The 26746-nt window shown below is 36.5% G+C and overlaps 1 protein-coding gene across 2 annotated transcripts in view; it reads left to right on the top strand.

Moving 5' to 3' along the window:
* The window catches only part of PHTF2 (putative homeodomain transcription factor 2), a 70222-nt gene that overhangs the window by 13359 nt on the left and 30117 nt on the right, over nt 1-26746 (top strand). For both annotated transcript variants that reach the window (XM_086745900.1, XM_086745891.1), the window contains exons 2-6: nt 1859-1935; nt 14966-15022; nt 19389-19458; nt 21397-21555; nt 26231-26396. In XM_086745900.1, the coding sequence (XP_086602026.1) occupies nt 1891-1935; nt 14966-15022; nt 19389-19458; nt 21397-21555; nt 26231-26396 (497 nt within the window). In that variant the 5' untranslated portion in view covers nt 1859-1890. The remainder of the gene's footprint in view (nt 1-1858; nt 1936-14965; nt 15023-19388; nt 19459-21396; nt 21556-26230; nt 26397-26746) is intronic.

Here is a 26746-nt window from a genome sequence, read left to right as displayed (position 1 = left end):
TACTGACAATGTTATGATAAATGTGATATTTTTATCAGAAATATACCCCTTAATCACTTTTTTTTTTTTTCCTGAGAGAGATCAATCTTGGAAGAATGCTTGATGTATAGTTTGGTGTTTGGGGGATAAACTACCACTCCTCCTCTTCACTACTGGTGAGGCCATGTCTGGAGTACTGGGTCAAGTACAAGAGAGACATGAACATAGTGGAGAGAGCCTAACGAAGGGCCACAGAGATGGCGAAGGAACTGGAGCATCTCTCCTGTGAGAAAAGGCTGAGAGAGTTAGGACTGTTCAACCTGGAGAGGAGAAGGCTCAGGGGGATCTTACCAATGTGTGTAGTACCTGAGGGGAGGGTGCAACGAGAACAGAGTCAGGCTCTTTCCGGTTGTACCCAGTGCCAGGACCAGAGGCAACTGGCATGAATTGAAACACAGGACATTCCCTCTGAACATCAGGAAACACTTTCTTACTTAGTGAGGGTGATTGAGTGCTGGCACAAGTTGCTTAGAGCGGCTGTGGAGTCTCCATGCTTGGAGGTATGCAAAAAACATCTGGACATGGGCCTGGGCAGCTTGCTCTAGGTGGCCTTGCTTGAGCAGGGGGCTTGGACCGGACAACCTCCAGAGGTCCCTGCCAACCTCAACCATCTGTGATTCTGTGAAACTGTGTTTGCGAAGTTTTTTTTAAGAGAGCTTCTTGTGTTGATTTTTACCAGTTGTGCTTGATCCTGAAATCATTCGGATAACGTGTTTGGAAAACTTGTTTAATATTTTGAAGTTACTTATACTAACTTTTTCAAAGCCTTTTCCATAATTTGTTAGGAATTTATAGCTTTACAGAATAAAGTAGGAATTGTCTTGCATGTTAAATACTTGGTGCAGTTATATAAAAATAACATTGTTAAACTTCTTGTAAACATAGGAAGAATACTGAATATTAGGTGGAGCTGAAAACTTCAGCTTTTACCAACTAGTGTTGAAAGGTCATAAGTAGTATAGTGCCTCTTGACTTTTTTTAGCTGGGCTTGAGTATGGCATATTTGTTTACATACATGTATTTTTAAAGGGAATCAGTGAGATGAAAGATTGTTAAACGCAAAAGTATTCAGATTTTTTGACATATTTTAACAATTTTTTTTTTAATTCCTTCTTCCTTTTTTCTTCCACTGACTGCTTCCTGTCTTAATTAACAGTTTGAAATGTAGGTACTAAACTAATTTAACTGTTATTAATCTCTTAATATTGGAAGTAATCTATTTATGAAATATTCGAGTTTGGTTTTAATGATAATACATTCATATCTGAAAGAGCTTGTGTATTATAACAATATATCTGGAAAGGAATCTGATTTTACAGAATGTCCAGTATGAGAGAAAATATATGAGTCGAGTTCTAGCACTGTGTGGTGGTTTCCCCCTGCCCCCCCCTTCAAAAATACCTAATAGTTGGTATGACGTTTTCTTGCATTTTGTAACAGTTATTCCTGGACTTCAGAATGTGCTGTGGTAATAATTGTGGGTTGCCTTATTTGTCACAGAAAAAAAAAAAGCTACATGTAATATAACTCTTGTGATGTTCTCATGAGACAATAACAGATCATCTCTGTGCCACCTGTGTTTGACTGAGAAGGAGGAACAAAACTGAAGGTTGTGATGTCCTGTAGCAGCAGATTTCTGTTTTTTTTTTTTCTTTATTCAGAGGAGAAAACCCAAACTCATACTAAAATAGTAATGAGGCAAAGTATAAAGTAAATACAGCTGTTCAGCGCTTTGCAGGTGATGGGAGTGTTTCTACATTCCCTGTGTTTGCCTTCGTAGGGAAGGTGGAAGTAAAGTTCTGTCTTTTTCTGTTAACAGCCTAAAATGACTGTGTGAATTCAGTGGAATAAATGGCGTCCAAAGTAACTGATGCTATAGTTTGGTACCAGAAGAAGGTAAGCGTTCTATTTGTTTTTATGGTGGCTTTAAAAAAAAAAAAAGTTGGCTTATTGTATTCTATGTGTAAAGTGTAATAAATGTAAAATACTACGCATCACTGGTTAGTGTTGTATGAGAATGAGTAGCTTGAAACTTTTTCTTCCAAAAGCAAATAAATAGTTAGTGACTGTATCTAATGAAATGGAATAGCTTTTGGTCTGTGTTCAAAGCTCCTCACTCCCTGGCTACTTGTGCTATGGAAAAAAGGAAAGAGAATTTTTGTTCTCAGTAGAATGTTAATTAATGTACAGGAGAATGTTGTTTCTGTATCACATAAATCAATCCTTGTATTTAATTAGAAAGTAAGAATTGAAACATATTTTCTGTCACTAAAAAGGAACTGTGTAATCCATACTGAAAAGAGATAGACTAGGATGTTTTGGAAATGAATTAGAAAAAAAAATTGGAGAGGAGAGAGGAAAAAGATCCATTTGGAGATACATAGTTGCAGTATTGCCTGATATTGTGTCTTTTGATTCATGTTTACACATAGAAATGTTGATATGTCTTTCTGATTTATTTTTACAATTTCAAATCATCATACCCTCTTGACAGTAGTATGCCAGTTAGCTTATTCAGTTAAATTGGTTTTAAAAAGCTGAAAAATTTGCTATGTTTGAGATGTACTTTTTTACTAAGATATAAACAAGATGTGATGATTTTTTTTTTTCTTTGGGTCTCTCATGATTTAGTGAGTTTCTCTGAGTTACTGTTTTTTTCTTGGGCCTGTGGCTGTCTTTGAGAGGATGCATCATCTCCTTAGGAGAATGATGGCAATGATCTTCAGAAAAGAAATTCTAGTTAACTTCTAGCTAAGTAACAGTTAATTTCTAGAAATAAGACAATACTGGTATGCTTTGCTGAGATCTTTACAACTGTGAATTAAAGGAACATTTGGAAAAGCAGAAAAAAAATAATTTTGTTGATTTGATTTATACTAGGCATTCAGTTATGTATTAAAAATTGAAAATAATTCAGAATTTAATGAGGATTTATTGTTTGGGTTTGTACTGTGTACTCTCTCCCTTCTCTTACTTAAGCTTTACAAAATGTATTTTTTTTAAAGTATCAGTGGATTTACACTGTGGTTTTGAACTGTTTCTTGATTGCAGGTCCAATCCCATTTTGTAAAGATTTAGAGGATGACTTGTAGACAAGATTTACTGTAACAAAATCCAGTGCAGGATCTTACAGAAGGGGAAAGTGATGCTGATTTTACCGACTTCCACTCATTCTCTCATAAATTTAATTCACTCACTGTCGTATTGATAATACTTAAAGGCACTGATTGTGTGCATATTTGGTCTGGCCAGGGCCTCTTTTGTGCAGTGCAAGAGAGGCTGGCTATCAGATCCTCATTGTGTCTCTGAGGTTTTTTCATTGGTGATGATGAACTAGTCTTTGGACAGGTCTTTCATGGTCTTCAGCTTTACATATAATTGGTCCTTTGATGCAAGAAAGAATCTGAAATCTCCATAAATCTTAAGTCAAGTTCATGCTTGTTATCTGTTTTTTCCATATTTTTAAAATATGTGTCTGTTTACCCGTTGGTCATACAGGAGAAGGTAGGCCATATGTGATATGCTCCAACTTTCCATCCTCCTGAAGTTAAGAAGGCAGGATTTTCTGCCGATAGGTCACTGTGCTGAGATCTTACAGAGGCAGGCCTTCTGATCTTGTTATAAACAACCCATTCCTCAGTTTTACTTTTCCCAGGACACTGCTCGTAACGGGATTTACTCATTATCAGCACTCATTCTTCTAATTCTTGTTCTGTTGTTTTTTACAGTGGTTTCAAACACTTTTGCATTTATTTCCTTCATAGCAACAGCAATATTTCTGCTACAAGTTTCTGTAGGCTTTTACTGAGGTCTGCTCAGCCAGAAATCCCTTTATGGCAAGGAGTTGTGATAAGGTGACTTCTGTTACTTCATGAAAGACTGGCCTGTCTTGAAGAGGGATAAGATCTTGCATAAACCAAATGTCAATGTTTTCCATTGTGTGAACAAAAATTAATTGCAATCCACACGGGACTGAGGTCTGCCAAATGAGCAGGCTTTGCTTCTTTCGGTATGAGGAAGTAGTCATATTTTGCGACAAATGGCTGCACTGCAGAAATGTTGTAGGTCATGCAAATGTTCATGGTAATTAGATTGTTGTTTCTTAGGTCCCATTTGTTGAATGTTCTCCTGGATCAGGCTGATAACCCCCATGGGTTTTTCAGCTTTGTAGCATAGTGCGTGATCCTTTCCTGGGAGCATCTAGGCTTTTTCACCCGTATCTTTAAATTAAAAAAAAAATAATTGTTTACTTAAATATCTTATGTGGCACAGTTTGTTTGTTTCTTTGGTTTTTTTTTGTTTTTTTTTTTGTTTTTTCCCATGGATTTGCTGTTTGCACTAAAGATTTCAAATTGGGGAACAGGAATAGCTATGCTAGTGATTAGTGGGTACCAGACTTCCTCCTCCCACCCCGTTCTGATACTTTTCTATCATGTGTTTGGTTATAATGGCAAAATACTGACTTCTGTAAACTGGTGGTTGCTTTCAGTATTAAATTTTTATTTTAGAGTTGTCAAAGTTGTCACACTTACTTTGCTTCTTAGATCTGCTGATTCCTCACAACAGTAACTGAAATTTAAAGTGAGGAGAGATCAAAACTTCGCGCATCCTGGTAGTAAAACATTGTTTCTGGGGCCAGGGAGAACGGGGGTTGCAGTTAGTATTGACCAAAATGTTATGACAGGCCTATATGATAAAATGAGGACAATAAAGTGGTTTTTGGAGGGAAGTATTTTCAGATTAAAGAATTGGTGTATGAATGCCCTAAAAAAACCCATGAAGAACTTCTGATATGTGTAGTCATACATAAAGAAGAGAAATATATTTGATAGGTAGAGGCTGTTTAAGAAATATGGAACAGATGACTTACTCCTTGTGTTTCTTTATTTTCGTTTTAATGTATTTATTGCATGTATTTCTGATGTACTTATTTTACGTCTACTGAGTTTCAAAGATCTGTTGGTTTCTCAGAAGTAAGACATTTTTATATTTCTTTAATGGAAAGAGTTAAGCAACTGAGCTTTTCAAACTCCACTTCAGGCAAGTTTTCTAAACACCCGGTTTACTTGTATGACTCATACTATTGTCTGAAATTGAGCTCCTCGCATGAGGATGATTTAGTAATATGCTTAATCGTTTAAAAGGTCAGACCTTTTATTATGTAAACTTGTTTTTTTTTGTTGTTGTAATACATTTACTCTGCTTTTAGGGCATCAAAGCTTTTGATTACGGTCTGGTAAAAATACAATAATAAATTCTTAGTTATTTTAAATTGGACTGTAAGATTTCAGATAGTGTATTATACCATCTTGTTATTTGAGATACAAGATTGCATGGACATAGCTTTACTGCTTCCAGTGATAGCTTATGTTTCCCAGCTGCTGTGAATATTTTTGCAAGGCATGAAATCTGAATAGATAAATCCTGCTGGATACAAGTTGGTTCTGTAGGAAGCAAAATAAATTAAACCTGTGCTGTGTTCGTGGATGCACTGGGGAGGGCAATGGTGAGATATTTGTGTGTCAGACTGTTTGCCTAGCTTGTTTTCAACACTTTCTGCTGCCCTGGTTCTTGCAATAAAAGGGTGTGGCAGGGGTGTCTGCTTTGCTCTCTGGAATGGTTCGTTGCTTTGGTCCCTGACAGCTGCGGAACTGATACTCACATTTATGCGCTTTGTTAGCTAATATCCTTAGGATTATGTGTATTTGCCAGAATACTGAACTTGCTTTAGATTTTATAATTGATTAATTTTATAGAGAAAAACCATCGTAATGTTTCCTATGAAAAAACCTAACACCCCCACAATTATTCTAAACAATTTCAGTATCTGATGGTGTACCTTTCTGATACTGATCAGAAATACTTTATACATACTTGAAGTGTTGCCTCAGTAACAGTAACTGATGTTAAAAATAATAAAATTGGTAATAATCTAAAATATTGTTTGTAACTTAAGCTTTTGTATTAATTTCTTACAATAATTTCAAGTTTCACAGACAATAGTAGATGTGCAGTTTTTGGTCTGGTTTCCAGTTTGGACACTGTATGTAAATTCACCATAACAACTTTCTGATTTTCAATCCTCACAGAAGCCTTGCTGGTAAAATGGGGAACTTTTTACAAATTTGTTGATAATATTGCAGGAGACAATTATGTTGTTCCTTCTCTTGGGGATTGTTGTAGGAGAAGACAGAATTGAACTTAATAACTTGAACCCAAATCCTGCACCTGCCTGCGTATCAGTTAACTTTGCCAGTGCAGCTTTCTGCTGTTCTGGGTGTCCCTTGGGTATGGCTGTTAAAGGGCACAATAAAACAAATGAGATGTTTTCTCTCTCGAGGCTTTAAAGGGCAAAATTAGAGTTTTAATTGCATTACTTTAAGATCTGTAATATTCAGTGTTTTACAGCTCATTAGTCCAAGATTATACTTGCCAAGTTAATAAAGGAGGAAACAAAACAAAAATTATGTCATTTTCTGAAACTACCTCATTTCCTTCTTGGCACTGAATTCACACGATGCATTGGTGACCCTGGCACCAAAGCCAGTTTTTGCCAAATGGTCAGCCTGAATGGCTGTATTACCTGAGACTTTGGGTGCTGAAACTGCATCAGTTCAAAAGATCTGCCTTCAAGTGCCAAAACTTGACAAATGTTGGAGCTGGCTATTTGTGAAAACACTGAGGGGAAAAAAAAGTATACTTAGAAGGATTTCCTTCCACATAGTGCTAGGATTTGGTACTCAAGTTATCATCTGACCAAACAGTGGAGATTGCCTTCAGCACCTTGTTTCGGTGAGGCAAAGTTTCTGAATTTTGTGCAGAAGATCACTCAAAAACTGGAGCTCTGACTGAACGAAGCAGGCTTGCATTTTGCCTGGCTGTTGGCTCCCATGCCTGCTTTGCCTTCCCACAGACTTCCATGCACCTATCTGGCAAATTTGGTCAGGGGACTAATCCTGTTAAAACTGAGACATTCTTGCAAATCTATAAGGAGCTGAACCTATCTAAAGGGAGTGAGGTGGGGTAGGGAGAGCAGAAGGGTGAAGAGATGAAATCCTTCTGTGTATAATACAGGTTCTTGAATTGTTTCATTATGCCTTGTGGAACCGTAAGCTAACATTTTATTTTCTGTGCCTGAGTGATCTGATTGTTCTTTCAGCCACCCAGATGAATGCACTGGCACAAGGAAAGTGTGCTGTGGGAAGTGGAAATGGTCAGGCGTGTAAGAGCAGTCCTGTTTTAAATCCTATTTGCAGTGCTGGTAAAATGGCTGGATTTTCAGTGGTCTTCAGCGAGTTATACTGAATAATGAGCCATCAGAGTGGTTTTCTTCTCATAGTTACATCTGGAGGCTGCTTTGTTTTGTGCAAGTACATAATCATTTAAAAAAAAAAAAAAGTATTGCAGAGGTCTTAAATCCTTAACAATTGGAGAATAACAGAGCTGTGTTAGCAATAGTTGTAGCCAGCAGATCAAGGGATGGGATTATTTGCCCCTGTTCGGCTCATGTGAGACAGCATCTAAGGTGCTGTGTCCAGCTTTGGACTGTCCAGTACAAGAAAGGCTTTGGCATTCGTTGGCAAGCCCAGTGGAGGGCCACCAAGATTGTTATGGGGCTGAAGCATGTGGTGTACAAAGAGTCTGAGGGATCTTGGTTTGCTCAGTCTTAAGAAGAGAGGGCAAAGAGGAGAGCTGACTGCTTTTGAGGCCTTGGAGAGGATGTTGCTGAGCTCTTCTCAGAGGTGCACAGGGTTTGCGTGAGACGCAATAAACACAAGTTGAAATGTAGGAAATTCTGATTAGATACAAGGATAAAAGTGTTTAACATGAGGTTTGCCAAGCATTGAGACAGGATCTCAGAGAGGCTGTGAAATGGCTGACCTTGGGAGATATCTGGATTTCTACTGGAGAAGTCCTTGAGCAACCTGCTGTAACTGGTCGTGCTTTGCACAGGAGGTTGGGCTGGATGACCTCCAGGGGTTCCAACCTGTGTGGTTCTGTGATGACTTTAGTTTGAAATTTGAAAATGGATAAACATTTTCGTAAGGGATTGTACTTAATTGTGGTTAAAGGCAGAGATGGAATCTCATTCGGTTTGTGCTTCTTTTCTGGTTTTGCTGTATAGTCCACTTAAGCCAAAGAAATGGTACCTAAAGTTACTCCTAGCACCCAGTTCACGTCACTAGGAAGTGGCCTGGAGTCAGTGTTGGTTGTTCCTGTACTCTCGTTTAGTTCAACCTGCAAACTGTACCTGTAAACATTACTCAGGGCAATAAGTAGGGCTGACTGATGTTACCAAGAATTAATCTGTAATGAATGATACAGAAAAACCATTAATACGTGGGTGATAAAAGTTTAATTATGTATTGTTGTGCTCTGAAAGGGACAGTATCTTTGAAGTAAGCTTTGGTAAAATTATTGTTCAGGGAAATGGCAGTAAGTCCAGTGCTGTTGCAGTTATTGCTAGAATTTAAGCAGGTCATCAGTTTGCAATTCAAACAGTTAAGAACAAATAACTCTTAAAGTTTTGAATTGCTTTGTTTTATTCTAAATAGTTGGTTTCAGCTCTCTCTCTGGGGCCAAACAGGGGGAAGAGGGAGAAATCCCAGCATCTTTTAGTAATCAGAGGTAACAATTCAGCAGTCATAAATTGAAAGCTCTGCACCTTAGGATATACAGCTTTAATCTCTTCATTGTCCTTCTCCATTCAACTGAAAGTTACTAAACTCTTCGCTATTAGCAGACAGTGTACAACTATTACATAGTGATTTCCATCTTTGGTTTATTAGCTAAGTTTGTCTTAGCTTAGCTTGTCCAGTCCACGTATCCACTATAAACAAAATTGAAAAAAACCCACGACCCTTGAAAAATGAAACAATTCTGGAAAAAAAAATAATCCGAACAGTAGAAACCTACTCCAACAGAGATAATGATACTGCTGAGCTACTAGATTATTGCCTTTCCTGCAATGAGGATCAGTTAATGTAAGAAATAAAATGGGGTTTAAAATATCTTTTAATAATCCTGTTCCTAGTTTTGAGAAAATAAGAAACTATTTGCCTAATATCTGAAAATACATACTTCAAAATAAAGTGAATATGAAGCATTTTAAAAGGTATTTTAAAAAGGAATATTATTACATGTATAGTAATTATTTATACATCGATAATATTAAAATTGATACAGTAGATCAGGCATTTTTTTGAAGACTGTTGGACTATAAAAATTAATAAAGTAGAGTAGCTATATTTTAACACTAAGTGTTTTCATAAGGTGTTAAATTCGGAATTTCCTTGGTAGACAATCCAAGGAAGCGACTGTTTTTTATTTACCAGGCTCTGTATCTTCTGTCTTTTGAATTTGTAATGCTATTGTGATGCTGCTTGTAATAGTGTTTAGAAGTTTTAAAGAGCAAAGCTTAGCATGCAGGTTTCATTATTGATAAACATTAAAGTTTTAACATCCAGCAGGAAATGCTATGTATTCTTAGGATTATAATCTTTGCTAGTCTGCTTGGTCATAAATTATGGATATCTCCTGAAATATTGATCGATTCCATTAGAATCAGAAGGCTTTGTGAGTATTGGGCTACACGTTGATACCATCACTACATTAGCTTAAAGTGAATATCAGTGTCATTCACAAAGCTCAAATTCAATCTTGATGCACATATGGCTTGTTATGAGAGAGACACTGGGAGGAAATATTACGCAGTGCAGAAACCCTTTGCTCTGCGCTTCATTTGAAGGAAAAATTAAATGTTTTCAATAGCTTAACTTTTTGCTTAGGCTAATTGCTGTTAATACTATAAAACCAAGCTATACAGATGCCAAACAAATTTTAGATATATAAAGAAATGTGATCAAATGCTTTCTGAAGTATTTGATTGGAAAGAAATAAGTGCAATTATTTTAGGTAATTTCAAGAGGTGCTCAAGTCTCTTAAAACCAGAAAATGTTATGAGGAGTCTACACTTAAAAATTATCTCTAATTTATTTAATCTTTCAGTAAAGAGCTAGCTAACTCAGGTGAGTTTAGTTTAGTTTTGTCAAATGTGTAATTTCATAGCTTAATATCCTGTGCCAGTTCACGTACAAGTTAATAATTGGCAATTAATTACTTGTGATGAAACATTTTTCTTTATCTGGAAAATCTATTTGAAAGTTTATTATGCTTAGTTAATTCAGGATGCTAAACCTCCACTTTTCCATTGTGAAAGAAGCCTAGCAGGGTTTTCAGTCTTTGCATGCAGTCCTTTATATGCTGAAAATTTTAGTAGCTGCTTGAAGAATAGTTGTTAATTCTGCAAATACGTAAAGGAACAGAATTCCTTTCATCCTCTTGGTGTTTATTGAGGCATGGTGTCTTGAGAACGGAATGTTTTAGAGGTAACCGGTTTGGATAGACTGAATAGAATCTTGGCATTGAGGAACCCTGGGATGCATGATTTAAACTAAATGTGTGTAAAGTAACATCTGCTGGTTTATCTAGTACTGCTGCACCTGTAGATTGTACCATGATATAGCTGTAACATATTACTGACGAGTTTCCTACAACAGAGTTATGTTGCTGTTGATGATTGGTGATGAGTCACATTAAAAATTATAAGATAGGCTCATTATCTAACTTGAATCAACACATAATTTAAAAAAGATCAAGGGAGTTTTTTTGGTAATTTGTATTCCTGACAAATCTTAATAAATAAATAAATAAATACTATAGAATACAAATTTGAGATTAACTTCCACTAGATATTTTATAAATTAAGTTAGAATAAATTTCTACAGTAAATAAGATTAAAATGGGGATATTTTGTTTTTTATAGTTCGCTAGAAAAAGTCTTGTGCAGCTGTAGACGGGACTGATGGATTGAAAATACCAGTGACAAGCTATTATGCAAACACTCTTGCACTAAGTCTTGGACAGATTTTGAAAGCATTACTTGTTGTATACTTCAAAATTGGACAATTTTTGGAACCTTATATTTTGTGCTGTAAATTTTTTTTGAAGGATACTGCAGAACTTGCAGGTACAATGGGTGAGATTCAGGAGTATATAGGTACTTGAGTGGATTTGGGGCCTTCGCGTTGGCCTAACAGTTCAGGCACAGGAAACTTGAACACCTGCGGAGGAGGCCTGGGGACAGTTGCACATTGAGGGAAAGCTTGCTTTGATCAAGTTTTGTGTGTATTTAAATTCTTCGGGTTGGAAGCATGAATGATTTTATCTCTAGAAGGTTTTTCCTTCTTTTTATTTGCCCTTAGAGCTTAATTTCTTTGGCATTGCTAGATGCTGGACTTCTTTCAGCATCCTGCGGGTATGAACAATTTTAAAGAACTGCATGAATAGCCAAGAGCTAGAGCCTAAATGCAAACTCCTGACAATTTAGTATTTAGATTTAACATGAAACATAGTTTAGATGCAAATACTTGTAAATCAAAACTCTTAGAAGATGGAAGTAACTGGTGCTCTCAATTTAAAACTGGGAAGGTTTGCTAGTATTACTAACTTACGTTCTTGAATTTAATTCATACAGTTGTCCAGCATCTCTGCTAATAATTATATATCGTAATTTAGCTTGCGGTCAGTGAAAAACACTTTTAAATGATTTCTACAAGATATGTTTCACATGGTAGACATAGGTAGAGAAGAAAAAAGTTAATGCCTGTGGTTTTTACTTACCTTGTTTCAGTAACACTAGTTCTACCTATTTTTGTTCAGTGTGGGAAATGAAGTGTGCCCGTATGCTGCTGTGTAATGATGCCTTTGTTTGCATGTGTTTCCTTTTGATACACTTGCAAGAGAACTACAAAGGGATGCAGATGGAGAGAAGGGAAATTGAGTATCAGGTCTAAATTTAATGTGCTGAGCGTGTATGCCTGCTCCCTACAGTGCTTCTAAAACTTTCTTAAAACAAAGCAGTGAAATTAGGTAGATTAAAAAAAAAGAAAAAAATTGTGTGAGATTGTTATGATACTTGCTGTCTCTAATTAGCCCTCTAACTCTTCAATTTGCAACAGTATGCCTTTACTTAGTAGCCGTGTGCTCAGATTTTAATAATTAAAGTTGATCAGAGGTGATTGGCCAGATCTACTTGCCTAATAAAACAGTTGTAAAAGATCATCTCCCTTAAAATTGTTTTGGCCTTCTGATTTTACCTCCTATTAGAAGAATTGCTTTACGGGGCAATCCCTACTTCTTGTCTTTTTGTGGGGACAGAAACTGTTACTTAGCCTTGAGGGCGAAGAAATGTTTGTAGGAAAATGTAACTAAGTCAAATTTTAAATCAATCAGCTTCTTGCATCAGATGTCTTCTGGGATCTGTGTTTTTCAGCATTCATTTAACAAACGATCTGTTATTTGTCTAAAAGAAGAACACTCTTTTTAAAGACTCTTTCAACTCTACACCAGTTTCAGCTATGAATGGAATTAGGAATACAGAGTTTGCTTTACTGCTTTATTGGCAAAAAGGCTTCCTTCCGCATTTTTTTTTCTTGCGTAATTGAGAGGGAGAGAGACTTGCATCCCCTTTTCTGTCTTTGTAGAAAGAAATCTTTTTTGGAAGTGAGGAGGGGAGGACACAATATTATGCAGCACAAAGCCCGCGCTCAGGGCTCCCCTCAGTAAATTTCATGAAAAACAGGAAGGCCTGAAATTTCGTTTAAGATGTATTTAGAGAAAAAGTCAGAACAATTAGATATAAATGTCTGGGTGGAGTGGTTATTCAAGATACTGACTTTTTAATTGCTGGCTGTTATCCAGGTGGAGTTAGCTCTTAAACTTCCTTTGGTTTAATTACTTTAATTGTAGCAAGTGCTTAATTCTGCCCAGTACACTGACTGACTTCCTAATTATTTTCCACAGTCTACATTTTTTTCCAAATGGAAGGTGCAAAGTATTTATTTTTATTACTACAAAAAAGTCAGTACATTCTCTGCCCCCCCCCCCCCCCCCCCCCGTTTTTAAGGTAGCAAGCTATGGAAATTGATTGGATACTGAGCTCTTGTGAATGGGAAATATTATTGGAATTTGAGAATGGGTAATTCAGTAACTCAATTCACTGTTCTCACTTTCAGTTTTAGATATGCTTTGGACTTTTCTGCTATAAATTAGAATTATTATTTTTTTCTCTTTTTTTTTTTTTTTTTTCCCCCTGATGTTTCAGGTTTAGAGGCACAGAAGATGCCTCTAGATTTTTTTTTTTTCATGGATGTGTTTGCCTGCTGGCTTCCCTGGATATCTTTTTGGGTTTATGTTGGATCCTTGGTTAAGTTGCTTTTTAATGAAGAATGACTTTTTGTTTAAATACTGTCTTCTAATTTAACACTGAAGACTGAAATAGTAAAAGACAAATTAGAACGATGTTTTCTGCTTTAGGGTGTATGCACTTGTGCTGGGGCCTTTCATGCCTGTTGCAGTTTGTGAACTGGAGCCAAGAAGTCATACCTTTGCAGTAAGATTGAATTTAAGTAGATTTGCTCAAAAGACTGGGATTTCTCTTGCCTCTCTGTTAGGCGTCTGGACTCGGCTCTCTGCGCAGTCAGTAAAGGGACTTAAAATCTCAGGAAGTGCGTCTGTCTCTCCCTTGCGACCTAAAAGTGATCTTGTGCTTAACTGCTCAGAGTTTGTGATGTGAACCAAACCCCAGATATCTAGCAGTGTGTGCGCACATACGTGTGTGCACATATGCGTGCACATGCATGTATATGTCTAGGTAGAACTTCTGGGGTGGAAAGGTTTTAAAAATGGCATAGTAAGAGATATTTCTAGATAATATTCAGTAATTACTATTTGTGCGGAGTTCAAAGCAGTCTGATGATCCCTGCTAACTTCTTACAAAACTTGGACATACTGTCTCAAATACTGAGTTGTTCTTGTCACTATCTTACATGTGAATTTCCTGAAGTTTGAAGTTGCCCTTCTTCAAAATATCTGACAGTCATAGAGTGGCTTTCTTGTATAAACAAATGCACAGTAATTTTTTAAGTTAACTATAGTTACCTGTATTGATGGTTATTTAAAAACACAAAACTCATCAAAACTCATCAAAATCTTAGTGCTAGGATTTTAGTAAGTGCTTGCAGGATCAACCTTTAGTCTTTCTATAGTTCTGCTTTTATAAATACATAAGGTTTTCTACAATGCTGTGGTGAAATTAGAGCCTGGGAGGAAACGATTCCTTTTTATTACATGATTTTAACTAAAAAATTGCTTACATTTAGACAAAACTAAGATCTTTTAGAAGAGTTTCGTGAATAAATAGACCAGCAGCTAAAGGAGAGTGAACAAATTTGGGAATATGTCTACTAGGAACATTATTTCATCAGTGCTTCAACAGGAAAAGTGCTGTTTCCTCATACTCTTAGAGCTTTCCCTGGCTTGCAATCTAGTTGATTACCAGCCTGACTATGTATTTTATTGTTGTGCAATCTTAAGAGATAAAGCTAAAGACAATGTAGCTGTAAAAGTGGGTGGAATGGAACGGGAAATGTGGAGGGAGATGGTTTTAAAAATAATGAATTAATTGAGGATATGGGTTCAACTAGATCTGCATGGTTATTGTCTCCAAAGTTAACAGGAGACTCTGTCGGTCTTGCAGCTGTCGATCTGCTCTGTCAGCACTGAGGCTGGGATCCCGACCTGAGGTGGGCGCCGGGCTGGTGTTCCCGGCCCGCTGGCACAGGTCGTGTGGTGAGGCTGCGGCTGTCTGCCTGCCTCTCCCCTCGTCACAGCTCGTTTGCAGGTCGGCTAGGTCCAGTCCAGCCAAGCTGGAATGGAGAAGATAAAGATTTCCCTGTAAATAACTCTCCCCAAGGAAATAACCTGCTGTCTTCATGCTTGTCTTGTTGAAGATTGATTGATTTTGTTTGAACAATATCTTTTAAAAATCTAATGCAGATTTTTTTTGTGTGTGTGTTCTTTTTAGATTGGGGCATATGATCAACAAATATGGGAAAAATCAGTAGAGCAAAGAGAAATAAAGGTAATAATATTATAACATTTAAACTTTTTTTTTTTTTTGACAGTTATCAGCAGTGCTGTCTGTGGTACGCTGATATAATTTACAATGTATGTGGTGGTATTTCATACTGGTAAAGTAAAACCAGGCTTTTGGAGTGTAACCAAAGGTAACAGGCATATTATGCTTTATTTATTTTACATAATTAATAACTCCATGGCATTTAAAGTGCTGCATCTTTCTGTATGTCAGTACTTTTTTTTTTTTCTTTTCAGTTGTCTTAAGCCAGGGTGTAGTTGTTTTAGTATCTCTGTCACTTTTCTTTGTGATGAATTCTAATGTCAGTTATCTGAGCTCTCTTTACTTTCAGTTAGTTACCTTATACCTGCAGTTTACTTTTCCTCCTTTATGATGCTGTTATTGTTTTGTACAGTTTATTAGACTGGTGAGTACTTCAGGCTTTGTTTCTCTGAACAAGCAGTTTAACAGTGTTCTTTGCATTTTGGTTTAACTAACTGTATCGTCAGTATCTGCCATACTGCTAAATTGTTTTGGAGAAAAAGAAATAAATCCTGTATGTAATAGTTTTATGGATTGTGTATTATGTCATACTCCATGATGCTAAAGTTAACTTAATTAACATTTTCTTGCAATTAACCTTTTTTTTTTTTTTTTTCTTCAAATACAGCACACAAGTGTGCTATTACTGCATGAATTTCAAGGCATTGCTAATTCTTAACATTAGCAAAATGGACACTGCTTCAGTTTCCCTGTGGTGGTGTTTTTTGTTGTTGTTTTTGTTTGTGGGTTGTTTTTTTTTTTTTTTTTTTTTCCCGTTTCGCTATACTTAAATAGCGAAACAAAATGTGCTGGGGCGACTTGTCTGCATTACATGGAAACTGTTACTGACCTGAACCACAGAGTTCCCCGACTTCTGTACAAAAATGTACAAATTAATTTCTACAAATTAGTGAATATCCTTAAGTTGGAGCTGATGGTATTTTTACAAATGCTTCTACTCCCGGTGCCTGGATCTTTGCCCGGCCCCCCCGCCCCCGCCGGCAGCCCGCAGCCGGTCCCTCCCCGCCCGAGCGGGAGCCGCTGCCCCCGGCCCTGCCCCGCCGGCGGCTGCTCGGAGCAGGTTACTGGGAGGTGCCTGGCGCATCTTAAGGGGAGGATGCTTCTGGGGACAGCACCGGCTACTCCTGCATGAGAAGAACATGGGCCGCTTGGAGCGAGTCCAGAGCAGGGCCATGAAGATGATGAGAGGGCTGGAGCACCTCTCTATGAGTTCAGGCTGAGAGAGTCGGGGCTGTTCAGCCTGGAGAAGAGGAGACTCCGGGGAGACCTGATAGCAGCCTTCCAGTACCTAAAGGGGGCCAACAGGAAAGATGGGAGAAATGCTTTAGCAGGGCCTGTTGTGATAGGATGAGGGGTAATGGCTTTAAACTAGAGGGTAGATTTAGACTGCACATAAGGAATAATTTTTTTACAGTGAGAGTGGTGAAACACAGGAACAGGTTGCCCAGAGAGGTGGTAGATCCCCATCCCTGGAAACATTGAAGGCCAGGTTGGACGGGGCTCTGAGCAACCTGATCTGGTTGGAGATGTCCCTGCTCCTTGCAGGGTGGTTGGACTAGATGGCCTTTAAAGGTCCCTTCCAACCCAAACCCTTCTATGATTCTACTGCTGGGATAAGTGCTGGTAATACAAGTAGAAATCTATGGTGGGAAAACTGGGTTTTGTGGTACCATTTGTCTGAAGAGTGCAGAGAGGGAGCTTTCAGAAATATTCTTGACAATCAGTACAACTAATTACAAACTGAGACCCTAGCATGTTACTTGTTTTCAGGGTCATTTTCATAACCATGAAAAACAGTCACCATTATGACAGAAGTTCTTTCAACTATTGTATAATAGGACTTTATTCAAATAATTTATTGCAAATAATGCCTTGTGTTTATTCAGAATGCCTCTCATTTGGCTTAAGAGTCTAATAACTAACAAATTAATGACGGTGTCTGTATGACTTCGTACTGACTGAGTTTAGTGTAATAATGGTTAACACTGAAACAGAATGCTAAGTTCAAGTCTTGCACATTAGTGCTTTAATCTCAAAACTGCTACAGTGCTGTTTATAAATGAACTTTACTAAAAATCTAAAAAAAATTTTCTAGTGGAAAATCTGATTTTGATACTATATAGCTTAGTTGGAACTCTAATAGACTCTACTAAGATTAATTTTACAGTTTGTGCAAAATAATTTTTACAATAATAGCTACTATTTTAAGCATTTTTATTTAAACTTTTTTTTTTCTGAAATGTGTTTGATGCTGAATAAAAGTTATATGGACTAACTGGATGGGCCTGAACAGTATGAAACATTATGGATATTTTTTAAAATTAACCTTGATTTGAAATACTGCTGGTTTTGCACATGTATTACATATATTTGTGATGCATTAAGAGACTGAAGAAATTGCATCATATTAAATGGAATTCTTTCACTGTGGGTGGCAAAAACTAGATCAACCAATTCAGTGTAGTCCGTGGACACTGAAAGTGATACTTGACCAAAGGAATTTAAGAATATGTCACCACTTCTGTTCTTATGAAAGATACATCAAGCTATACTGTTGACTTATTTTTTACAGAATTCCTTCTTTAAAATGAAAACATAATTTTAGCCACAGTAGTAAATTTTTCCTAGGATTGTGCATGTGTTTCCAGGGGTTTATTTCTTCTAAGAGGCACATACCTCTTTATTTAGACTTTTAAGAGAAATCTTGTGGCCTGCAAGCAGCAATACATTTGAAAATTATTATATCATTTGGCATTTTATTTTTAAGCTTTAGACCTTTTTAGAAAATAGAGTGGCTCACTTATGCAAGATTTCAAAGGATCTGTAGCTGGTTCTAGAATTATAGTAATTTCCAGTTCTAATTATGGAATTGTTCTCTCATTCCACATAAAATTCCGACAGTTTTAAGACTGCTATTCTGTGAAAATCTTGCACGTGAAGCTCTATGCAGTGCTTAAGTCTGCAATACAACTGATTTTCTGTGTTTGTCATCCTCAGAGCACGTTTTGTCCCATCCATATTTCAATTCTATGTATTAATTTTGTTTTTGTTTCAAGCAATCCAGTTTTTCTCATAGACACATCAGATGATGACTAGATATCTAGTTCATTGTGAACAGTTTGATTTTTAAAAAATTTTTGTTTCAACATGAAAAATAAATTCAGTTGCATTTAGATGTGAGAAATATTTTGAGCTGCACTCTACCTATTTGAACAATTTGCTTGATATTGTTCTTATGAAGATTAACATTGCCAGATTTCATCTTTCTCTCATTGATAATAATCTAATTTTTAGGCTTTCATCTGAATTTAATGTTTACATTTAAGTAGTAAATGTTTTTACATGTGGATGAAATATGACAATAGTCAAAACTGACATTTCACCAATGAATTTAACTACTTTTTGAATGAAAACAGTTAAACCATTTCCATCATAATTCCATTTGTACCCAAAATATTTTTTGAAGTATTATATTTTACTCTGTGTGAATCATACTTTGTGGAATCTTTATTGGCTAATGTGACCAAGAGCCTAATCTAAAGGGATCAGAATAAACTCACAGCTGTCTGAGACTTGAGAGTACAGCATCACGAGTTAGCATTAAAAACAAGACTTGAAAGTTTTGCAAGATAGTTTGGATCTTCAGTGAAGGAAGATTCTGTTCCTAAAAGACAAAATGAGCTTGCTTTTTCACCTGCTGCTTTCCTGTTGTGTGGGGTGTTTTTTCCTCTTTTTAATAGACTAATCTAGATTCACTATTAAAAAAAAAAAATCTGTACTTTTCTAGAATTTGGATTTCTGACAGTGGAACATGGTGATTAGTAGCTCTTGCGTTACAACATGATTTGCTATCTAGGTTTGGAGTTAAGAAGTTGCAATGTAAGCATTTTGTGAAGTTTAATTAGACATCTAAGGAGAAAAGCAATTCAGGAAAGTCATTTGTTGCAAAAGTTCTGAAACCTAATAGAAATGTATTACTAATTCTTGCAAGTGTGTGCGTATGTTGTCTGCATAATCCCAAGCCATGGGAGACGAGTGCTCAGCGCTTGACTATGTTTGAAAAATTGCCTCATGGGTCAGTAATTGATTGGATTTTGTTTAGATTGTAAAGTGTGTAAAAGGCATTTATTGTGCCTTGTTCCTTGGAATGTTTATTTTATAGTACTTCAGATCTATGAAGTTGATGTGTTTGTCTGAATTTTCAATAGCAGTATAGGTTAAATACAATTACTGACCACATTGATATTTTTTTCTTTTGTAATACCCATCATCTGCATGAATGTATTTTGATAGTATTTGCTTATTGCAGGGTTTGAGAAACAAACCAAAGAAAACAGGACATGTCAAACCAGACCTCATAGATGTTGATCTTGTGAGAGGTAAGTCCTGAGCTAGAAAAAGCTGAATTTCTCAGTGTAAAAATAACTGCCACCCTGTGTCTTGTGACAAGAGGGTATTAGTAAATAATTAAAAAAAAACAACAACAAAAAAAACCAAAAAAAAACCAACCAAAAATCCAACCAAAACCAGCATTTATAACTCCTCTTTAAAGAAGACTGATAGGAAATATTGTTAAAAGATGACCTCTAGATTAAACTGAAGACTTAGAAACTTGATTTAAATTTTGTTGTATAGATTTTGAAAAAAAGAACTGTTGATTGTCATGGATGGAAGTTTTGGAGTTATTAGTTCAGAAATTTCCTGTTTTCATGCATTCAGACTTATTCCAAATCTTCTGACATCTAGGGGAAAGGTTATGTTGAAATTTCTGTAGAGCAGAAATTGTGTAGGCCTTGAATATTTCTTGCCTGTTTTAAATAACTGCGACAGAAGGTCAGATGATATGATACTTTTCAGAAAGTCTTTATTTAGTCTTAAATTATTTTTATCTTTATTTAATGTCCCTCATGACTCGTGGAGGCTAGGGAAAATATTATTTAGCTTTTATTTCCATAAGCCCAGCAGCTAGCACAGTCTCCTGAATCTATTCCAGGTAGAGCTCTTTGAATCCGGTCTTGATTAACCGAAGCACTTCGCTGTGCTCTTGCCCTTAGAGATACACAGGCACCCTCACACCCAGAGCTGGCCTTTAGAAGCCCACTCGCCCCCTTGATCCCAGGCCGCTTCACCTCTTCACCCGTTCGTCTGGCTTCACCTTCACTAGCACTCGCACGCCCGCACTCGAGTTGCTGGCACCACGGACACAGCAGGCCCCCGCCTCATGCTCTGGTGACTCCTGGCTGTCACTCAGCCCCCCTTGCCCAGCATACCGAGCAGCAGCTATTCACACACAACTGACCTTTTTTAATCCCCTTGACCTCTCAGTTTCCCCACATTTCTTCTTCCCTAAATTGCCTAGTGCCTTGTAGGAATTAAGGAACGGCGGTAGACCACTTTGATATAGTGATACATGAATAGAATTTAAATGACTGCTCATCCACTGCGTGGATGTCTGAGTTGGCATTAGAGTAGTTCCAGTACTGACTGTTTTACCTGTGCCGGCACAGAGCTCACTAATGCCAATTCCGCTTATAAAGAAGGCGGAGATGGCGTAACAGCACCAGTAGTTGCCCTTTCCAAGCAGTAACCTTGAAATAATTTAAGTCACACCTCCTTTAAGTAAATGTTACACAGTTATCTAGCTGCCAGAGAAGTGGGAATTTGGAGGAAGAAAAATAAATGGAGTGATATGAGAGAGGAAGGACATTTGAATGAGTGAGATGAAAAATGGTTTAGAAGGAGAGACAGAGAAATTTTTCTTTGGTTGTCTTCCCTGCTCCTGGGGCTAGTCGTCAGTTGGACAGATACCCCTCTGTGCTTCTCGACCTTACTCCATTTTCCTGAATGACATGGCTGGAGCAACGTACAGATGTTGAAGTTTTAGATCCCTTTGCTGTGTTGGGAAAGGGCTCTGCTGTGCCTGCACGGGCATGTGGAGTTTTCATATGACTTCCTGTTGCTTCCTATCAGGTTTCTGCCAGTGTTTCTGATAGCTCAGTGAAACAGAATAATTTTCAATAATGTATTTTAAAATAATTTTGACATAGTATGAAATGGGAATATTTTGTAATTGACGCATTCCAAAATCTAGGTATTTGTAGAAGTTCCTGATAATGGCAGTCAAGAGAGCACCAACAATTTACACAAATGTTGAAATGAGGGATAGAGAAATGGTGAAAAACCAAGATTCATTCAAATAATTATGTTTAATAATTGCTCCTTTAAATAGCTATTTTAATGATTCTGCTATTGAACAACTAAAGTTTTTATTAGCAATAACAATGAAATATATCAAAATTTCTTTTCTTTTTTTAAAGGATCTGCTTTTGCTAAAGCAAAACCTGAAAGTCCTTGGACATCTCTGACCCGCAAAGGAATTGTGAGAGTTGTTTTCTTTCCGTTCTTCTGCAGGTGGTGGCTACAAGTGACATCAAAGGTCATCTTCTTCTGGCTGCTTGTTCTTTACCTTCTTCAAGGTAGAGTTGGTTTACAGGATCAACTTCAGCTGAATGCCTTATTTTAACTCTATGGGAGCTGCTATATGTTACTTTATGCTGTTAAGGTTCATTCCAATATTTTCTGAAATACTGGAATGACACAGTCCCCACAGCAGTGGGGAAACTATACATCTTAATTTTCTATTTCCTAGATTATAGAAGGACTTTTGGGCAACTGTTAACAAACAGAAGGCAATTCACACCTTTTAAGATGCTCAGTCTCGAGTTCTAGTAATCTGACTTTGTGCCTCTCTTAATTATATGTGAAATATAAGAGGGAAATTAGAAAGGGAAGAATGTAATGTAGTAAGTCAGTATCTAACAGTGTTCAAGTCACCAAAAGAATAAATGTATCAGAAGCACATACAAAGAAATGGAACAGAAGATTAATGAAAGCTGGGAACAATTTAAGTATCCTGAGAAGCTAAATGACTGATAAGTTTTCTGCTGAAATCCAATTAAAATACAATATTACTTTTTCAATGTTGCCATCTGTCCTTGCAGTTGTGAGTCACTGTATCATTTGGAAATTGTATTTAAAACAAGACCTGGAGCTTAAAAAAAAAAAAAAAAAAAGATGACAGTACCTCTTGTGTGATGATGTTAGCAACTATAAAATGAAATCCACAGTACCAGTGCCCCCGAACTTGAAATATTGACAAATATTCATGTGGTCTCCTATCCAAACTTCTCCTTACCCCATTTATGAGATAGGTGTTTAAGAAGTATTGTTGCATACGTTAGCATTTGTGTGTACTATGGAAGCAATCCCATAGTATTAATAACTTTAATCTCATTTATAGTAATATAGATAGTAAAATACATAAGTTATACTTTGTTACCATGTTCATAGGTGGCTTATTCAGAGAAACACCGTTATAGTAATCTTTAATGTTCCCATTCTTACATTTATTTAAAAAAATATACCCACGCTTAATTTGTGGAGCCTTCATAAGACTATAAAAGCAGCAAAGTGGTAGGACAGTGCAGATTCCTAGTGCAAGCAAGTTTTTTAGGGCATTAATTAGAGAACTACCTTGTAATTAACATTTTTTTCTCTCAGATTTCTTGGGACCTGTGATTTACTAAAGTTATGGTTGGGATGCATCATTTTCCTAATCCATGTGGTCTGTAATGTGATGAAATATTTCCGATATTTCTGAGCTTGTGAATTAACAAATACAGGAAAAGAATTAATAGTATTCGATATTACACTATAATCCAACTATTTGAAATGCTTGTCATTTAAATTGTGCTGAATTAACTGTAGAGTTTATGATAGTTTTTGAAACAAATCGCAAGACTTACAATGTACATGTAAGTGAAAATAAATTGACAAAAAATTTTTTGGAAACTATTTAGAATAACTTCCCCCAAAGTGCTTCTGTATAAGTTTTGTTTATATTTTACTCAGAAGGTGTGCTCAGTTATTAACTTCATACAAAATTGGTAATGTGGCACCAAAAAGTCAAGAATCTGTTACGAAAACTTAACAACAAAACACTTCAAATTCCAGTGGCTGTATTTCTACCTTGAATCTGAATTTTGTGTTGTAGCTTGGACTTTCTGTCATCGTGATAAGACTCTCACCAACACTGTTGTAAAATGGTCTGACTTTATCTTGTTTATATATATTTAGTTAAATGATTTTATTTAATTACAAATTATTTTCTATAGATTTATGAACTGCATTACTTGGAATTATTGCTTTGAAATTGAGTAGCTTTAGCAGGATACTTACTGGCATTTATGTAATTCTACAGAAATTAATTATTTCCTTGGCTGTAGATTTAAACTCCAGATTTTATTTGCATTGGTCTCCTTTAGTATAAACTGTGATTAGCAAAATGTATGATAGGAGGACTACAGAGAAAAGGTTTTTTTTGTCCAAGGTCATGGAACAGGCCAAGGAATTACGGTAGAAGTAAAAACTTTTTCTTTTGACTCCTTATCCACTTAGTCTACAGCATTACCTCATTTTCACTTTAAATATTTAATTTTACTTCAATATTCTAATAGGAAAATTAAGTGTAAAATTATAGTACGTATCTCTATTGGGTATTTCTTAAATGTGAAACAAGAAACTTTGATATTGATATAATGATTGTTTATTGTGGTTGGATATATATATGTATGCATTTAAAAACTTGGTAATACAAATATTTCAAAGCTTTAAATGCTATAAAAATAAATGCTTGTTGGCCTTTGAAATGTACAGTTGCTTTCTTGGATGCAGCTGTTTGCTATATGTGATATAATTTCATTTGTGTCTGTGTCACAAAATAAACAATTGTAATTTAGAAAAGTACGAGTCCAAATACTGTAAATAAGTAAAGAGATAATTAAAAGTAGTGTGAGAAATTCTGTTCCAAGACCTAGTTGTTGGTGGGAGCAATTCCAGTATAACCTGAACTGCAGCATAGTGACACACTGTGCAGGAAGCAAGTTCTTGGGTTTGAAAGATCAGGAAATTGGTAACATTTTCTTAAATCTGTGTGAAATTTCATGGTGGGAATCTGCAGTCTATGTATTTGTATCTTCCAGAAGAAGGTGATTTCTTCTAGAGCACTCTGCTAGATGTTTTTTAAGTAGCAGAAGAAATCTTGTGAGGTTTGAAATTATTTTGTGGAGACCTACTCCTCCAAATAATTTCACATGGATCTGTTGAGCTCTGTGTTCTCAGAAGTACATATTTATCCAAATTGTATGGTAGGAGTCAAAACTGGCTACTTACTTACACTTTATGAAGCTATTGTATGTGTGAGAAACTCAGACAAGCTCATTTACAAAGAGGTAGTATTATCTATATCTTTCTTGTTGATTTGTTAATAAGTTGGATTTCTAATTGACGCATACTGTCTTTCTGAGAAACCTCATATGGCACAAACTTAGTCCACATACAGTCCACACAGAGTAACAAAATATACCCTATTATGTGTTCTATGTAAGACTTCTTTCTATGCTTTAATTTAGGAAAAAGACTGATGGGAAATTAGAAATAGATTACCACCTTCAAAAATAATTCTATTGTTTTGTACATTCATCATTTTTCTAATACTGGTTACGTTGCTAAAGAATATTTTGTGAAAAACAAGTCTAATCTCTTTTTAGTGGAAAACATCACATCCAGGTATCTACTGTGTTTGGTGTAGCTTCATGTGATGTATTTTAGGTGTTTGAATTTGGTACACACATTTGCATGTGGCTGTAATTTTTTTTCAGTTAATTTTGACAGAGAACTGGTGAAAGCTGTTGAACTTGTTCCATGTATTTCTTGTGCTAGGAGTAGGTCTAAGTTATGGGACTTTCACTTCTTAGTGATACAAGAACAAAACCAAGTTCTCATGGGATGTGCGGATGTTAGAGAATTATTCCCCTGTTCCGTTTTGGTGTTGTTTCTTGGAGTTTCTGGTTTTGTTTTTTTTTTGGTTTTTTTTGTTTTTTTTTGATAGCTTCTCTCAGCTGAGTTACAGAACACAACACTTCAAGCCATAGAGGCAGAGCAACAAGAACGTAAAATAAGCAAAGAGAGAGATTGCCTTTTCTGTCTGCCCCATGCCTGTTGAATGTGTTTAGATTGACCTGAAGCCTGTAAAGATGTTTCTGAGTTGTAGAAGTGGTTGGACTCTGGGTATGGGAGCAAGAAGAGCTGTGTGGGTGCTGGCTATATATGAAAAGCTGGTTATAGGGCTACAAAATTAATAGTTAACTAGGGAATTGCAAACTGCCCCTTTTCCAAACACAAGTGCTAGTTGGAGTCCTTGTCACTTCAGCTGGACGACCTCATAGTTTACATGGTTTCTCTTTGGTCTTTCCTCATTACTAGAAAACATACACAGAAGTATATAGGAAATGTATACAGGGTTGCACTTAGGCTTATTTGTCTATCCATATGGGCAATTTTGTCCTTTGACTGGAATATGGAGTTTAAACTTTATTCTGTTAGAGAATATAGAGAGTATCTAGTGTCAAGTCTGTTGGTCCTTACAGTGTTGAAATAGATGTATGGTTTCACAGAATCACGGGCTAGTTGAGGCTGGCAGGGACCTCTGGAGATCGTTTAGTCCAAACCCCTGCTCAAAGCAGGGTCAGCTACAACAGGTTGCTCAGGGCCGTGTCCAGTCAGGGTTTGAATATCTCCAAGGATGGAGAGACTTCAACCTGTTTGGACAACCTGCTCCTGGTTTAATGAGTCCTGTGCTCACTTAAGTTGTTGGATTGTTCTGTGTCATTCTAGGTGATACAGAATTACATTTATTTGCGCTGCTTTAAGGATGACATTTGTTGTTTGTTTTTGTCTCCTACTGAAGTTTCACCTTAATGTAAAGTTGTTTTGTGACAGATATAGCTTTCCAAATGTGTTTTTCCCCCCTTACCCCTCTTACTTCATTCTGCCATCTTTTTTTTGAGCAATAGCTATAATATCACAAGTGTAAAAGAAGAGATGGATATTAAGACAGTAGGCAACTGTTTAAATCTTTATTACTGCCTGTTTCATTGCAATTATGATTCCTTCCTCTCAGAGTTACAAGAGTTGGTTTAAGATGCAGGACTACATCTGACTGTTTCTCTTCTTAACCAAAAGCCATATAACGAGTTGTCTGCTTTGGACACTTCAGATATTGAACTCAACTTCATTTCCCTTCTTTTCCAGTTGCTGCTGTAGTGTTATTCTGTACAGCCCAAAGCCCACATAATATACCTCTGACTGAAGTAATTGGGCCCATATGGCTAATGTTGCTACTTGGAACTGTGCATTGTCAGATTGTTTCAACGCGAACTCCTAAGCCACCTCCCAGCACAGGAGTTAAAAGAAGGAGGTATAGTATGTGTTAAAGTACTTGTCGTTTAGGATTGTTAAACTATTCTAAAGAACATGCTTGAAAAAAATGTAGGGGTTTACAGCCTCTGCTTTGCAAGAGATGAGAAACCGGTGCTCTTTTTATCTGAAACTTCGAAATGGGTGCTTAATTGGGACTCTTTAACTTTTATGCACTGACTAATTTATGCATTGTTTTATTTGAATTTTAATACATTGAATCTGACATTTTGCCTCAAAATCGTTTGTATCTGAATAGTGGTGAGTGACAGTATTTATATTACTGCAAATTTAGTTTTAGAACTCTGTGCAGTACTGACACCACGTTTTCTCTGTGAGAAACATGTGAAA

This window comes from Chlamydotis macqueenii, chromosome 1 (assembly GCF_036417535.1).
Source record: "Chlamydotis macqueenii isolate bChlMac1 chromosome 1, bChlMac1.mat, whole genome shotgun sequence".
Taxonomy (NCBI): domain Eukaryota; kingdom Metazoa; phylum Chordata; class Aves; order Otidiformes; family Otididae; genus Chlamydotis; species Chlamydotis macqueenii.
The sequence above is the reverse complement of the archived record's forward strand: the minus strand, read 5'-3'. Positions and strand labels throughout refer to the sequence as shown.